Source organism: Abramis brama (genome assembly GCF_963993115.1).
Source record: "Abramis brama genome assembly, chromosome: 19".
Taxonomy (NCBI): Eukaryota; Metazoa; Chordata; class Actinopteri; order Cypriniformes; family Leuciscidae; genus Abramis; species Abramis brama.
In genome coordinates this window covers 35,170,864-35,188,174 of record NC_139981.1, presented here as the reverse complement: position 1 = coordinate 35,188,174, position 17,311 = coordinate 35,170,864, and the positions used below count along the sequence as shown (strand labels likewise).

Sequence of the window (17,311 nt, the reverse complement as noted above, 5' to 3'; positions counted from 1 at the left end):
TGTGTGAGATTCAGCCTCTGAGTGTGAGATTTAGCCTGTGTGTGTGTGTGTGTGTGATTCAGCCTCTGAGTGTGAGATTTAGCCTGTGTGTGTGTGAGATTCAGCCTGTGTGTGTGAGATTTAGCCTGTGTGTCTGTGTGTGTGTGTGTGATTCAGCCTCTGAGTGTGAGATTTAGCCTGTGTGTGTGAGATTTAGCCTGTGTGTCTGTGTGTGTGTGTGTGATTCAGCCTCTGAGTGTGAGATTCAGCCTGTGTGTGTGAGATTTAGCCTGTGTGTCTGTGTGTGTGTGTGTGATTCAGCCTCTGAGTGTGAGATTTAGCCTGTGTGTGTGTGTATGTGTGTGTGTGTGTGTGTGTGATTCAGCCTCTGAGTGTGAGATTTAGCCTGTGTGTGTGTGAGATTCAGCCTGTGTGTGTGAGATTCAGCCTGTGTGTGTGAGATTCAGCCTCTGAGTGTGAGATTTAGCCTGTGTGTGTGTGTGTGTGTGTGTGTGTGTGAGATTTAGCCTGTGTGTGTGTGTGTGATTCAGCCTCTGAGTGTGAGATTTAGCCTGTGTGTGTGTGAGATTCAGCCTGTGTGTGTGAGATTTAGCCTGTGTGTGTGTGTGTGTGTGTGTGTGAGCTTCAGCCTCTGAGTGTGAGATTTAGCCTGTGTGTGTGTGAGATTCAGCCTGTGTGTGTGAGATTTAGCCTGTGTGTCTGTGTGTGTGTGTGTGATTCAGCCTCTGAGTGTGAGATTTAGCCTGTGTGTGTGAGATTTAGCCTGTGTGTCTGTGTGTGTGTGTGTGATTCAGCCTCTGAGTGTGAGATTCAGCCTGTGTGTGTGAGATTTAGCCTGTGTGTGTGTGTGTGTGTGTGTGTGATTCAGCCTCTGAGTGTGAGATTTAGCCTGTGTGTGTGTGTATGTGTGTGTGTGTGTGTGTGTGATTCAGCCTCTGAGTGTGAGATTTAGCCTGTGTGTGTGTGAGATTCAGCCTGTGTGTGTGAGATTCAGCCTGTGTGTGTGAGATTCAGCCTCTGAGTGTGAGATTTAGCCTGTGTGTGTGTGTGTGTGTGTGTGTGTGTGAGATTTAGCCTGTGTGTGTGTGTGTGATTCAGCCTCTGAGTGTGAGATTTAGCCTGTGTGTGTGTGAGATTCAGCCTGTGTGTGTGAGATTTAGCCTGTGTGTGTGTGTGTGTGTGTGTGTGAGCTTCAGCCTCTGAGTGTGAGATTTAGCCTGTGTGTGTGTGTGTGTGATTCAGCCTCTGAGTGTGAGATTTAGCCTGTGTGTGTGTGTGTGTGTGTGTGTGTGAGATTCAGCCTCTGAGTGTGAGATTTAGCCTGTGTGTGTGTGTGTGTGTGTGATTCAGCCTCTGAGTGTGAGATTTAGCCTGTGTGTGTGTGTGTGAGATTCAGCCTCTGAGAGTGTGTGTGTGTGAGATTCAGCCTCTGAGTGTGTGTGTGTGATTCAGCCTCTGAGTGTGAGATTTAGCCTGTGTGTGTGTGTGTGTGTGTGTGTGTGATTCAGCCTCTGAGTGTGTGTGTGTGTGTGATTCAGCCTCTGAGTATGAGATTTAGCCTGTGTGTGTGTGTGTGTGTGTTTCAGCCTCTGAGTGTGAGATTTAGCCTGTGTGTGTGTGTGTGTGTGTGATTCAGCCTCTGAGTGTGAGATTTAGCCTGTGTGTGTGTGTGTGTGTGTGAGATTCAGCCTCTGAGTGTGTGTGTGTGTGTGTGTGTGATTCAGCCTCTGAGTGTGAGATTTAGCCTGTGTGTGTGTGTGTGTGTGTGTGTGTGATTCAGCCTCTGAGTGTGTGTGTGTGTGTGATTCAGCCTCTGAGTATGAGATTTAGCCTGTGTGTGTGTGTGTGTGTGTTTCAGCCTCTGAGTGTGAGATTTAGCCTGTGTGTGTGTGTGTGTGTGATTCAGCCTCTGAGTGTGAGATTTAGCCTGTGTGTGTGTGTGTGATTCAGCCTCTGAGTGTGTGTGTGTGTGTGTGTGTGTGATTCAGCCTCTGAGTATGAGATTTAGCCTGTGTGTGTGTGTGTGTGTGTGTTTCAGCCTCTGAGTGTGAGATTTAGCCTGTGTGTGTGTGTGTTTCAGCCTCTGAGTGTGAGATTTAGCCTATGTGTGTGAGATTTAGCCTGTGTGTGTGTGTGTGTGTGTGTGATTCAGCCTCTGAGTGTGAGATTTAGCCTGTGTGTGTGAGATTTAGCCTGTGTGTGTGTGTGTGTGTGTGTGTGTGTGAATCAGCCTCTGAGTGTGAGATTTAGCCTGTGTGTGTGAGATTTAGCCTGTGTGTGTGTGTGTGTGTGTGTGTGTGTGTGTGATTCAGCCTCTGAGTGTGAGATTTAGCCTGTGTGTGTGTGTGTGTGTGAGATTCAGCCTGTGTGTGTGAGATTTAGCCTGTGTGTGTGTGTGTGTGTGTGATTCAGCCTCTGAGTGTGAGATTTAGCCTGTGTGTGTGTGTGTGTGTGTGTGTGTGATTCAGCCTCTGAGTGTGAGATTTAGCCTGTGTGTGTGTGTGTGTGTTTCAGCCTCTGAGTGTGAGATTTAGCCTGTGTGTGTGAGATTTAGCCTGTGTGTGTGAGATTTAGCCTGTGTGTGTGTGTGTGTGTGTGTGAGAGATTCAGCCTCTGAGTGTGAGATTTAGCCTGTGTGTGTGTGTGTGTGTTTCAGCCTCTGAGTGTGAGATTCAGCCTGTGTGTGTGAGATTTAGCCTGTGTGTGTGAGATTTAGCCTGTGTGTGTGTGTGTGTGTGTGTGAGAGATTCAGCCTCTGAGTGTGAGATTTAGCCTGTGTGTGTGTGTGTGTGTGTGTGTGAGATTCAGCCTGTGTGTGTGTGTGTGTGTGATTCAGCCTCTGAGTGTGAGATTTAGCCTGTGTGTGTGTGAGATTCAGCCTGTGTGTGTGAGATTTAGCCTGTGTGTGTGTGTGAGATTCAGCCTGTGTGTGTGAGATTTAGCCTGTGTGTGTGTGTGAGATTCAGCCTGTGTGTGTGAGATTTAGCCTGTGTGTGTGTGTGTGTGTGTGTGTGAGATTCAGCCTCTGAGTGTGAGATTTAGCCTGTGTGTGTGTGAGATTCAGCCTGTGTGTGTGAGATTTAGCCTGTGTGTGTGTGTGTGAGATTCAGCCTCTGAGTGTGAGATTTAGCCTGTGTGTGTGTGTGAGATTCAGCCTGTGTGTGTGAGATTTAGCCTGTGTGTGTGTGAGATTCAGCCTGTGTGTGTGAGATTTAGCCTGTGTGTGTGTGTGTGTGTGTGTGTGTGTGTGTGAGATTCAGCCTGTGTGTGTGAGATTTAGCCTGTGTGTGTGTGTGTGTGATTCAGCCTCTGAGTGTGAGATTTAGCCTGTGTGTGTGTGAGATTCAGCCTGTGTGTGTGAGATTTAGCCTGTGTGTGTGTGAGATTCAGCCTGTGTGTGTGAGATTCAGCCTGTGTGTGTGTGAGATTCAGCCTGTGTGTGTGTGTGTGTGTGTGTGTGTGTGTGTGTGTGTGTGTGTGTGTGATTCAGCCTCTGAGTGTGAGATTTAGCCTGTGTGTGTGTGAGATTCAGCCTGTGTGTGTGAGATTTAGCCTGTGTGTGTGTGAGATTCAGCCTGTGTGTGTGAGATTCAGCCTCTGAGTGTGAGATTTAGCCTGTGTGTGTGTGTGTGTGTGTGTGTGTGTGATTCAGCCTCTGAGTGTGAGATTTAGCCTGTGTGTGTGAGATTCAGCCTGTGTGTGTGAGATTTAGCCTGTGTGTGTGTGTGTGTGTGTGTGTGTGTGTGTGTGTGTGATTCAGCCTCTGAGTGTGAGATTTAGCCTGTGTGTGTGTGTGAGATTCAGCCTGTGTGTGTGAGATTTAGCCTGTGTGTGTGTGAGATTCAGCCTGTGTGTGTGAGATTCAGCCTCTGAGTGTGAGATTTAGCCTGTGTGTGTGTGTGTGTGTGTGTGTGTGTGTGTGATTCAGCCTCTGAGTGTGAGATTTAGCCTGTGTGTGTGAGATTCAGCCTCTGAGTGTGAGATTCAGCCTGTGTGTGTGTGATTCAGCCTCTGAGTGTGAGATTTAGCCTGTGTGTGTGTGATTCAGCCTCTGAGTGTGAGATTTAGCCTGTGTGTGTGTGAGATTCAGCCTGTGTGTGTGAGATTTAGCCTGTGTGTGTGTGTGTGTGTGTGTGTGTGTGTGTGTGTGATTCAGCCTGAGTGTGAGATTTAGCCTGTGTGTGTGTGAGATTCAGCCTGTGTGTGTGAGATTTAGCCTGTGTGTGTGTGAGATTCAGCCTGTGTGTGTGAGATTCAGCCTCTGAGTGTGAGATTTAGCCTGTGTGTGTGTGTGTGTGATTCAGCCTCTGAGTGTGAGATTTAGCCTGTGTGTGTGTGAGATTCAGCCTGTGTGTGTGAGATTTAGCCTGTGTGTGTGTGTGTGTGTGTGTGTGATTCAGCCTCTGAGTGTGAGATTTAGCCTGTGTGTGTGTGAGATTCAGCCTGTGTGTGTGTGTGTGTGTGTGTGTGTGTGTGTGTGTGTGATTCAGCCTCTGAGTGTGAGATTTAGCCTGTGTGTGTGTGAGATTCAGCCTGTGTGTGTGAGATTTAGCCTGTGTGTGTGTGAGATTCAGCCTGTGTGTGTGAGATTCAGCCTCTGAGTGTGAGATTTAGCCTGTGTGTGTGTGTGTGTGATTCAGCCTCTGAGTGTGAGATTTAGCCTGTGTGTGTGTGAGATTCAGCCTGTGTGTGTGAGATTTAGCCTGTGTGTGTGTGTGTGTGTGTGTGTGATTCAGCCTCTGAGTGTGAGATTTAGCCTGTGTGTGTGTGTGTGTGTGTGATTCAGCCTCTGAGTGTGAGATTTAGCCTGTGTGTGTGTGTGTGTGTGTGTGAGATTCAGCCTGTGTGTGTGAGATTTAGCCTGTGTGTCTGTGTGTGTGAGATTCAGCCTCTGAGTGTGAGATTTAGCCTGTGTGTGTGTGTGTGTGTGTGATTCAGCCTCTGAGTGTGAGATTTAGCCTGTGTGTGTGTGAGATTCAGCCTGTGTGTGTGAGATTTAGCCTGTGTGTGTGTGAGATTCAGCCTGTGTGTGTGAGATTCAGCCTCTGAGTGTGAGATTTAGCCTGTGTGTGTGTGTGTGTGTGTGTGTGATTCAGCCTCTGAGTGTGAGATTCAGCCTGTGTGTGTGTGAGATTCAGCCTGTGTGTGTGAGATTTAGCCTGTGTGTGTGTGTGTGTGTGTGATTCAGCCTCTGAGTGTGAGATTTAGCCTGTGTGTGTGTGAGATTCAGCCTGTGTGTGTGAGATTTAGCCTGTGTGTGTGTGTGTGTGTGTGTGTGTGATTCAGCCTCTGAGTGTGAGATTTAGCCTGTGTGTGTGTGTGTGTGTGTGTGTGATTCAGCCTCTGAGTGTGAGATTTAGCCTGTGTGTGTGTGTGTGTGTGTGTGTGTGTGATTCAGCCTCTGAGTGTGAGATTTAGCCTGTGTGTGTGTGTGTGTGTGTGTGTGATTCAGCCTCTGAGTGTGAGATTTAGCCTGTGTGTGTGTGTGTGTGTGTGATTCAGCCTCTGAGTGTGAGATTTAGCCTGTGTGTGTGTGAGATTCAGCCTGTGTGTGTGAGATTTAGCCTGTGTGTGTGTGAGATTCAGCCTGTGTGTGTGAGATTCAGCCTCTGAGTGTGAGATTTAGCCTGTGTGTGTGTGTGTGTGTGTGTGTGTGTGATTCAGCCTCTGAGTGTGAGATTCAGCCTGTGTGTGTGTGAGATTCAGCCTGTGTGTGTGAGATTTAGCCTGTGTGTGTGTGTGTGTGATTCAGCCTCTGAGTGTGAGATTTAGCCTGTGTGTGTGTGAGATTCAGCCTGTGTGTGTGAGATTTAGCCTGTGTGTGTGTGTGTGTGTGTGTGTGTGTGTGATTCAGCCTCTGAGTGTGAGATTTAGCCTGTGTGTGTGTGTGTGTGTGTGTGTGATTCAGCCTCTGAGTGTGAGATTTAGCCTGTGTGTGTGTGTGTGTGTGTGTGTGATTCAGCCTCTGAGTGTGAGATTTAGCCTGTGTGTGTGTGTGTGTGTGTGTGTGTGATTCAGCCTCTGAGTGTGAGATTTAGCCTGTGTGTGTGTGAGAAGTGTCGGAGAGATGGGAGAAGAGTGGGAGTGCTGGGAGAAGTGTGTGAGTGCTGGGAGAAGTGTGTGAGTGCTGGGAGAAGTGTGTGAGTGCTGGGAGAAGTGTGGGAGAGATGGGAGAAGAGTGGGAGTGCTGGGAGAAGTGTGGGAGAGATGGGAGAAGTGTGGGAGAGATGGGAGAAGTGTGGGAGAGATGGGAGAAGTGTGGGATGAGCTGGTGATGTGTGTGAGTGCTGGGAGAAGTGTGGGATGAGCTGGTGATGTGTGTGAGTGCTGGGAGAAGTGTGGGAGAGATGGGAGAAGTGTGGGAGAGATGGGAGAAGTGTGGGAGAGATGGGAGAAGTGTGGGAGAGATTGGAGAAGTGTGGGATGAGCTGGTGATGTGTGTGAGTGCTGGGAGAAGTGTGGGATGAGCTGGTGATGTGTGTGAGTGCTGGGAGAAGTGTGGGAGAGATGGGAGAAGTGTGGGAGAGATGGGAGAAGTGTGGGAGTGCTGGGAGAAGTGTGGGAGAGATGGGAGAAGTGTGGGAGTGCTGGGAGAAGTGTGGGAGTGCTGGGAGAAGTGTGGGAGAGATGGGAGAAGTGTGGGAGAGATGGGAGAAGTGTGGGAGAGATGGGAGAAGAGTGGGAGAGATGGGAGAAGAGTGGGAGAGATGGGAGAAGTGTGGGATGAGCTGGTGATGTGTGTGAGTGCTGGGAGAAGTGTGGGAGAGATGGGAGAAGAGTGGGAGAGATGGGAGAAGTGTGGGAGAGATGGGAGAAGTGTGGGATGAGCTGGTGATGTGTGTGAGTGCTGGGAGAAGTGTGGGATGAGCTGGTGATGTGTGTGAGTGCTGGGAGAAGTGTGGGAGAGATGGGAGAAGAGTGGGAGTGCTGGGAGAAGTGTGGGAGAGATGGGAGAAGAGTGGGAGTGCTTGGAGAAGTGTGGGAGTGCTGGGAGAAGTGTGGGAGTGCTGGGAGAAGTGTGGGATGAGCTGGTGATGTGTGTGAGTGCTGGGAGAAGTGTGGGAGAGATGGGAGAAGTGTGGGAGAGATTGAGTGCTGGGAGAAGTGTGGGAGTGCTGGGAGAAGTGTGGGAGTGCTGGTGATGTGTGTGAGTGCTGGGAGAAGTGTGGGAGAGATGGGAGAAGAGTGGGAGAGATGGGAGAAGAGTGGGAGTGCTGGGAGAAGTGTGGGAGAGATGGGAGAAGTGTGGGAGAGATGGGAGAAGTGTGGGAGAGATGGGAGAAGTGTGGGAGTGCTGGTGATGTGTGTGAGTGCTGGGAGAAGTGTGGGAGAGATGGGAGAAGAGTGGGAGTGCTGGGAGAAGTGTGGGAGAGATGGGAGAAGTGTGGGAGAGATGGGAGAAGAGTGGGAGTGCTGGGAGAAGTGTGGGAGAGATGGGAGAAGTGTGGGAGAGATGGGAGAAGTGTGGGAGAGATGGGAGAAGTGTGGGAGTGCTGGTGATGTGTGTGAGTGCTGGGAGAAGTGTGGGAGAGATGGGAGAAGTGTGGGAGAGATGGGAGAAGTGTGGGATGAGCTGGTGATGTGTGTGAGTGCTGGGAGAAGTGTGGGAGAGATGGGAGAAGTGTGGGAGAGATGGGAGAAGTGTGGGAGAGATGGGAGAAGTGTGGGAGAGATGGGAGAAGTGTGGGATGAGCTGGTGATGTGTGTGAGTGCTGGGAGAAGTGTGGGAGAGATGGGAGAAGAGTGGGAGAGATGGGAGAAGAGTGGGAGTGCTGGGAGAAGTGTGGGAGAGATGGGAGAAGTGTGGGAGTGCTGGTGATGTGTGTGAGTGCTGGGAGAAGTGTGGGAGAGATGGGAGAAGAGTGGGAGTGCTGGGAGAAGTGTGGGAGAGATGGGAGAAGTGTGGGAGAGATGGGAGAAGAGTGGGAGTGCTGGGAGAAGTGTGGGAGAGATGGGAGAAGTGTGGGAGAGATGGGAGAAGTGTGGGAGAGATGGGAGAAGTGTGGGAGTGCTGGTGATGTGTGTGAGTGCTGGGAGAAGTGTGGGAGAGATGGGAGAAGTGTGGGAGAGATGGGAGAAGTGTGGGATGAGCTGGTGATGTGTGTGAGTGCTGGGAGAAGTGTGGGAGAGATGGGAGAAGTGTGGGAGAGATGGGAGAAGTGTGGGAGAGATGGGAGAAGTGTGGGATGGACTGGTGATGTGTGTGAGTGCTGGGAGAAGTGTGGGATGAGCTGGTGATGTGTGTGAGTGCTGGGAGAAGTGTGGGAGAGATGGGAGAAGTGTGGGAGTGCTGGGAGAAGTGTGGGAGAGATGGGAGAAGTGTGGGAGTGCTGGGAGAAGTGTGGGAGTGCTGGGAGAAGTGTGGGAGTGCTGGGAGAAGTGTGGGAGTGCTGGGAGAAGTGTGGGAGAGATGGGAGAAGTGTGGGAGTGCTGGGAGAAGTGTGGGAGAGATGGGAGAAGAGTGGGAGTGCTGGGAGAAGTGTGGGAGTGCTGGGAGAAGTGTGGGAGTGCTGGGAGAAGTGTGGGATGAGCTGGGAGAAGTGTGGGAGAGATTGAGTGCTGGGAGAAGTGTGGGATGAGCTGGGAGAAGTGTGGGAGAGATTGAGTGCTGGGAGAAGTGTGGGAGTGCTGGGAGAAGTGTGTGAGTGCTGGGAGAAGTGTGGGAGTGCTGGGAGAAGTGTGGGAGTGCTGGTGATGTGTGTGAGTGCTGGGAGAAGTGTGGGAGAGATGGGAGAAGAGTGGGAGTGCTGGGAGAAGTGTGGGAGAGATGGGAGAAGTGTGGGAGAGATGGGAGAAGTGTGGGAGAGATGGGAGAAGTGTGGGAGAGATGGGAGAAGTGTGGGATGAGCTGGTGATGTGTGTGAGTGCTGGGAGAAGTGTGGGAGAGATGGGAGAAGTGTGGGAGAGATGGGAGAAGTGTGGGAGAGATGGGAGAAGTGTGGGATGAGCTGGTGATGTGTGTGAGTGCTGGGAGAAGTGTGGGATGAGCTGGTGATGTGTGTGAGTGCTGGGAGAAGTGTGGGAGAGATGGGAGAAGTGTGGGAGTGCTGGGAGAAGTGTGGGAGTGCTGGGAGAAGTGTGGGAGTGCTGGGAGAAGTGTGGGAGAGATGGGAGAAGTGTGGGAGTGCTGGGAGAAGTGTGGGAGAGATGGGAGAAGTGTGGGAGAGATGGGAGAAGTGTGGGAGTGCTGGGAGAAGTGTGGGAGAGATGGGAGAAGTGTGGGAGTGCTGGGAGAAGTGTGGGAGAGATGGGAGAAGTGTGGGAGAGATGGGAGAAGTGTGGGAGTGCTGGGAGAAGTGTGGGAGAGATGGGAGAAGTGTGGGAGAGATGGGAGAAGTGTGGGAGAGATGGGAGAAGTGTGGGAGTGCTGGGAGAAGTGTGGGAGAGATGGGAGAAGTGTGGGAGAGATGGGAGAAGTGTGGGAGAGATGGGAGAAGTGTGGGAGAGATGGGAGAAGTGTGGGAGTGCTGGGAGAAGTGTGGGAGAGATGGGAGAAGTGTGGGAGTGCTGGGAGAAGTGTGGGAGAGATGGGAGAAGTGTGGGAGAGATGGGAGAAGTGTGGGAGTGCTGGGAGAAGTGTGGGAGAGATGGGAGAAGTGTGGGAGAGATGGGAGAAGTGTGGGAGAGATGGGAGAAGTGTGGGAGTGCTGGGAGAAGTGTGGGAGAGATGGGAGAAGTGTGGGAGAGATGGGAGAAGTGTGGGAGAGATGGGAGAATTGTGGGAGAGATGGGAGAAGTGTGGGAGTGCTGGGAGAAGTGTGGGAGAGATGGCTCAGTCGGGGCCAGCTCTCCTCTGGCCAACAGCGAACAGTGTGTGATTATCAGGCAGCGTTACAGGTAGGGCTGCACAATTAATCGAATTTCTAATTGCAATTACGGATGCCACGATTACAAAAGAAAATCCACTATGCGCGCGTGTGTTTAGAGCATGTTATGTTATGAGAGGCGAATCACGACTACTTCAGAAAACCCAGCACAATAGGAACTACCAGGCGGTGACGTAAGTGTATGCTGCAATAAAAAGTCTTTCACCCTTAGAGAAACGGACTCTCCTGTCCTGTCAGCCGTTACTGTGCTCGTAGCGCACACTCTTCAGCTGCACACGCTAATGCGGCGGCGCGCGCTGTGTATCACTTCGCTGTATAAGTGCAAAATAAACTACGAGCATGCAACGTCGTTACGTGGTAAATTATTAACTCACGAAATAAAAGTAAAATACCAATAAATCACGTCACTGGTACGTCGTGTGTTCACTGAGGAGGGTTTGCATGCAGGGATGATTTTCATTCTATTCACCAGGAGAAGTTTCCATGTTTCATTAACAGTTCTTGTTAGTATTGTGTATTCACCATGTGTCGTTTCGTTTCCATATTAACCCCAAAATGCCACTTTATTTTCATTTTGTGTCATCTTTTATATTTTTAAATGACTCTGGTGGCCGGCAATGCGAACCAAGTTCCTGCCGGCGGTAAGTCAGTAAGTCAGACTTGTTCCCGGTGCGTGCTGGACTCCGGCAAGGCTGCCCTTTGTCACCGGTTCTGTTCATAATTTTTATGGACAGAATTTCTAGGCGCAGCCAGGGGCCGGAGGGGGTCGGGTTTGGGGACCACACAATCTCATCTCTGCTCTTTGCGGATGATGTTGTCATGCTGGCCTCAGACCAGGACCTTCAGCATGCACTGTGACGGTTTGCAGCCGAGTGTGAAGCGGCTGGGATGAGAATCAGCACCTCCGAGTCCGAGGCCATGGTCCTCAGTCGGAAAAGGGTGGCTTGCCCACTTCAGGTTGGTGGAGAGTTCCTGCCTCAAGTGGAGGAGTTCAAGTATCTTGGGGTCTTGTTCACGAGTGAGGGAAGGATGGAACGGGAGATGGACAGACGGATCGGTGCAGCTTCTGCAGTAATGCGGTCCCTGTACCGGTCTGTCGTGGTGAAGAAAGAGCTGAGCCGAGCTCTCGATTTACCGGTCAATCTACGTTCCTACTCTCACCTATGGTCATGAGCTGTGGGTATCCCGGATACAGGCGGCCGAAATGAGCTTTCTCCGCAGGGTGGCTGGGCGATCCCTTAGAGAGAGGGTGAGGAGCTCGGCCACTCGGGAGGAGCTCAGAGTAGAGCCGCTGCTCCTCCACATCGAGAGGGATCAGCTGAGGTGGCTCGGGCATCTGCTCCGGATGCCTCCTGGACGCCTTCCTGGGAAGGTGTTCCCGGGCGCGTCCCACCGGGAGGAGGACCCGGGGAAGACCTAGGACACGCTGGAGGGATTATGTCTCCCGACTGGCCTGGGAACGCCTCGGTGTCCCCCCGGAAGAGCTGGAGGAAGTGTCTAGGGAGAGGGAAGTCTGGGCATCCCTGCTTAGACTGCTGCCCCCGCGACCCGGCCCCGGATAAGCGGAAGAAGATGGATGGATGGATGGACTCTGGTGGCTCATACCAACATTGTAAGCCTATTAACACAACTTTTGGGACTGCTATTTAATAGCTTTAGCATAGGCCTAATGTTTATTAGTAGTCTTTACTATTAGTCATATTCTTACAATTTATGTGTATGTTAAGTAAAGGGGGATAGTACTTGTGTGTGTAAAATATTTTTTGTGTAAACATGTATTATAATATGCATATATATACACTACCGTTCAAAAGTTTGGGATCAGTAAGATTTGTTGATGTTTTTAAAAGAAGTCTCTTCTGCTCACCAAGGCTGCATTTATTTGATTAAAAATACAAACAAAAACAGTAATATTGTGAAATATCATTCCAATGTAAATCATCTGTTTTCTATGTGAATATACAGTAAAGTGTAATTTATTCCTGTGATCAAAGCTGAATGTTCAGCATCATTACTCCAGTCTTCAGTGTCACATGATCCTCCAGAAATCACTCTAATATGATGATCTGATGCTCAAGAAACATTTATGATTATTATCAGTGTTGAAAACTGTTATTTACATTTTTATTTCATGATGCTATGATGAATAGAAAGTTCAAAAGAACAGCATTTATCTGAAAAAGCTTTTGTAACATTAAACATCACCTTTCAAAAGTTTGAAGTAAGAATTTTTATTTTATTTTTGGGGGAAATAAATAAAATAAATCAATACTTTTATTCATCAAGGATGAGTTAAACTGATCAAAAGTTACAGTAAAGACATTTATATGCTGTTAGCATGCCATTGACTCCCATTCATTTTGGCGTCACTTTGACAGCGAATAACTTCACATCTGAGGCGTTTAAAGACTCCATTTGTCCATTATTTATTTCTAAAGAAACACGAAAATGTATAAAAGGCTCCATTACCTTGTATCTTACGTTATGGCCCCGTAGAAGCAGTTTTTGTAAAAATAGGCTAACGATTGCGTCATAACCACGCGACTCTGTCGCACAGTAGAGAGATTACCGTATGGACAGGAGAAGCTCGCGGGCAATCGGGGGACGTGGAGGCAAAATATTTCATCAGAATACTTAGCAAAAGGTTCTCCTGCTCCAGCTCATGGACAGCTCCTCCTCACACTCTCCATCTCTGTGAGATTCGGAAGGGAATGATTCAGATTTCTCTCGGCACAGCTACTAGAAGACAGACGGGTTGCTCACGTCACATCTACGTCATCAAGCTCAGTTTGAGTCTGCGCAGTCGCTCGACCCCCAGGAAGAAGAGCTTCTAATTGACTTCACTTTTCTCCGTTGAATCCAGTGGGGTCGCTGAGTCCAGTTTATATACTGTCCATGTGTTCACTCCCGTATTTCGCTCGATGGTTTTGTTTTCGCATCATACATGTGTTTACAGTGGAAGTTAGATGCGGCTGAGCCTGCGCATAACACACGTCATAACCAAACGTTATGTGATTGGCTTACGGGTAACCAATGATTTTAAACTTCAGACAAGCGATATTTGATATTCTAGGCATTATCAACTGGCCGGAATTTTGAGATCGCAATAGACGTGAAGGACTATAATGCGTTAAGAGCTCGCTCAAGCACTGCGGAGCTAAACCATTTAGTGCTTTGTAAATAATCAGCAATATTTAAAAATTGATACGATGTTTAATAGGGAGCCAGTGCAGTGTTGACAGAAACGGGCTAATATGGTCATACTTCCTGGCTAACCCTCACACACACACACACACCCAGGTTCCTGACCGACGACGAAGACTTGCCAGAGCAGCCATCAAGTGTTAGACAGTATTCTAGATTATTACGTGAGGAAGTTTTTTGTCCAATAATTCGAATCTCTGTTTTTTTCAGAATTTAGAAGTAGGAAATTACTAGTCATCCAGTTTTTTATATCAGCTGTGCATTCCGTTAATTTCTTGAATTGGTAAGTTTCGTCAGGGCGTGAATAAATATAGAGCTGAGTATCGTCAGCATAACAGTGAAAACTAATTCCATGCTTCCTAATGATATCTCCTAATGGTAGCATGTACAGAGTGAACAGCAGCGGTCCTAGTACTGAGCCTTGTGGTACGCCATACTGAACTTGTGATCGATGAGACATCTCTTCATTTACTGCTACAAACTGATAACGGTCAGATAAGTATGATTTAAACCATGCTAGTGCAATTCCACTAATGCCAACATAATTTTCGAGTCTATTTAAAAGAATGTTGTGGTCGATAGTGTCAAATGCAGCACTAAGATCGAGTAACACTAATAGAGAGATACAACCACGATCGGATGATAAGAGCAAATCAGTCTAAAGTGCTGGAAAAGAGAGAGTTAAAAGTTTCTGTCGCAATATCAAGTTCTTCTAAGCTATCTGGGATGCTGAGATGATGAAACTGATCAGGAAGATTATTGATAAAGCAATCTTTAGTGGCAAGAAGTGATAGGTCTAACATATTTGTAACACGGAGTCGGCTTTGCAGCCTTGGCTAAATGAAGTTTACACGAGACTAGATAATGATCTGAGATGTCATCGCTCTGCTGCAGAATTTCAACGGCATCAACATCTATTCCGTGTGATAATATTAGATCTAGAGTATGATTACGACGATGAGTGGGTCCTGACACGTGTTGTCTAACTCCAAATGTGTCCCTGAGATAATCGCACATCAATTCAGCCGGCCCAGATTTAGTTAGGTAAGGTTATCTGCAGAGTAGATCATTTAAATTACATTGACAAGGCTGCATTGGACTTTACAGTACGTTTGCCAGGAAAAGTATTTGATAGGTAAGAAGACAGATAATATTGTATCAGTAGAATAATTCTCAGTTGTATTATTCTCCGTCTCATTTGTTTTGACTGATGGTTAAATAGAAATTTCAAAATGTGGGTTCTGACAATTATGAAGTTATTATGGTACTTCTCTAATTATGTATTGTACTAGCCATTTCAATTTGAGTCACAGCATTTTTTTTATAAAATAGAAACTGTATGTAAAGTACCATTTCCTTTCTACTTTGTGGAAGCTATTTTAAAAGTTTGGTTTCATAGATCAAGTAAGATCAAGCATTCAATGCAGTTTATCATTTAATTTGCCCTTTGTATTCTATATTATTTGTAGATAATTCCCCAAGAGCAGCAGAACTCACAAGATGCCTGGGAGAGATGATAGTAAAAGACCTCCAGCCCCTGTCTATAGTGGAGGACCAAGGGTTCCAGGGATTTGTGAGAGCTCTTGATCCAAAGTACAAACTCCCAGGAAGAAAAAAGCTCACAGAGACTCATCTTGTAAACATGTATGATGAGTGTAAAGGCAAAGTAAAGTCATCTTTGCAAGATGTTAATAGTGTCGTACTTACCACTGATATGTGGACTTCAGTGTCCACAGAGGCATATTTGACTGTAACATGTCATGTCATTGAAAACTGGCAAATGAGGGAATTTGTATTGGAAACCCATGTGTTCCATGGGCAGCATACAGCTGATAATATCAGCTTAGAGCTTAGGCAGATCACAGAAGAATGGGGCATAACTGAGAAAGTGGTTGCAGTTGTGACAGATAATGCTGCAAATATGGTTGCAGCAGTACACAAGGCAGGATGGAGGCATCATCCTTGTTTTGCACATACACTAAATCTAGTTGTAAAGGACAGTCTCAAAAATGTCCCAGAAATGGTGAAGGTCCTGGAAAAATGCAGTGCGATTGTCTCCTTTTTTCACCACAGCAGTAAGGCCACAGAGAAGCTCAGGGATATTCAGAAACAGCTGGAAATAGCAGAACACAAGCTAATTCAGTCAGTAGAGACCCGCTGGAACTCTGTCTTTTACATGCTAGAGAGGCTCTATGAGCAAAATGAAGCTGTAACCACAGCCCTCTGCCTTTTAGGAAAAAATGCACTGTGTTTAAACGTGGGAGAATTATCCTTCATAAAGCAAACAGTTGACACACTCCAACCATTTGAAGAAGTAACCCGGGACATTTCAGCTGCAAAACATGTTTCAGTGTCCAAAGTGATTCCACTCGTGTCACTCATTCACAGGTCAGTGGCAGCTTGTGAACGTCAGGGCAGTCCACTTGCCACACAGCTGGCACAGCAGTGGCAGCGCAGATTTAGGGGTATTGAGAGCATTCACTGTCTAGCTGCCAGTACCTTTCTAGATGTTAGGTTTAAACATCTTGGATTTCGAGACAAAGACAATGTTGAGGTAATGAAAAAACGCCTCTGCGCTGAAATGCAGGAAGTTTGTCAGACAGGAGAGTCAGCTTTCACTTTAACTCCAAGCTCAATGCCTACTGCTAGCTCTACCTCAGTGCCTTCTACCTCAGGGTCTAATCAGGGTCCTGCACCATCTGGTCCAGCTGCGACCAAAGGAGGGATATGGACCGATTTTGACAAACAGGTTTTGTCAAGCCAACATCATCGGTCAGCTTCCACTGATGTACTCATTGAAGTACGTCGGTACTCAGAGGAAAAACTGATCCCCCGAGATAAAGATCCACTACTTTGGTGGCAAGAGCATGAACAAACCTTCCCAGCCCTGAGCAAACTTGCAGTCAGATACCTGGGAATCGTTGCTTCTTCTGTACCTGCAGAGAGAACCTTTTCAAAGGCAGGCGAGGCTGTGAGCAAAAAAAGGAGCAGACTCAAAGGAAAAACTGTTAATATGTTGTTGTTCCTAAACAAAAACCTGTGAATGAGAGAAATTTTGAGGGAAGGTTAAAAATCTTCAAGGGGACCGGATTAACATGTCACTAAACCAAAAAGTGCGAATGTTTATTGTTTTATGTTAAGATGTTCAAGCAGGCGTTTTAAGATATACATGCTCAGATGCTGTCAATAAATATGTAAGTTGGCTCTTTTTTTGTATGATAATTCTTCATCAATAAACAAGAAGAACCCATAATATGTCTCGTATTCAGTATGAAGTGACACTTTTGAGTACACTACTTGTTACTTTAATTTCCCAAACAGTAATTTTTGGGCAAAGTATCGGTATCGGATCGGTATCGCCGATACTCGCCTTCATTTTACTTGGTATCGGATCGGATAGGAAACCAGTGGTATCGCACATCACTAACAGACAGTTTAATAAGAAGATACTTTATAAAGACAGTACATTACGCGTTAACTAGAGTTGTGACGTTCGCGAACGAACCGATTCTTTTGAACGGCTCATAAACATGAACGATGGGAGCCGAGTCGCGGCTGGAGGGGAGCCGTTCTTTCTGTCGTTCTTTTTTTCCTATGCGTGTTTCACACAGATGCACACACATTAGCGTCCGCGAGACAGAACAGTTATAGGGGGAGGAGCGCACCCAGCGCAGGGGTGCTACTGCTAACAGCAGATGATAGTTGTGCACGCAACCTTGCTATCAAAATGTTCTTTTGTGATTCTGTTCTTGTATAGAAATTTTTCACTAAAAGCTGTTTTGCACAGACATTCATTGCAGCCCACTTTGTTATTGTTCATTTAAGACTTGAAGGGGCTGATGTCCTATTTGCAAAGTTTACAGTAGTAATAGTGGACTGTATGTAGACATTTCCATTTTATTTATTCTAATTTTATCTACAGTATATATTTAAAACTTTAAATATTTTTTGTTTTCTATCAAAATGTTCTTGTGTGGAAGTGTTTGTAGTAAAAGCTGTTTTGCACAGAAATTCATTGCAGCCGGCTTTGTTTTTGATGTTTATTTGTGAGTAGGTATTGTATGAATAACATAAGTCAACGTAGCTTTACACATACACACACTTTGTACTAAAGGTAAATCCAAAATAGTGATGTCACTGTCTAAGCAGAGGGATGTTGTGCAACCCTATGGAATATAGTCCACACATGACAAATGAGGTAATAATCAATATTTCAGAATAATTCAAACTCCGATATTGGTGTGTGATATCTGAGTTTTAATTATTTGACTACAAATCTC

The 17,311-nt window shown here is 47.2% G+C and overlaps 1 protein-coding gene across 1 annotated transcript; it reads left to right on the top strand.

Annotated features, from left to right (window-relative positions):
* Positions 1–14,544: 14,544 nt before the first annotated feature.
* Positions 14,545–16,074, top strand: LOC311070009 (E3 SUMO-protein ligase ZBED1-like; the record flags this gene model as incomplete). The annotated part of the gene is made up of 1 exon (XM_084093638.1): positions 14,545–16,074. The coding sequence occupies one exon, from the start codon at positions 14,545–14,547 to the stop codon at positions 16,072–16,074; it is 1,530 nt and encodes a 509-aa protein (XP_083949764.1).
* Positions 16,075–17,311: the final 1,237 nt, after the last annotated feature.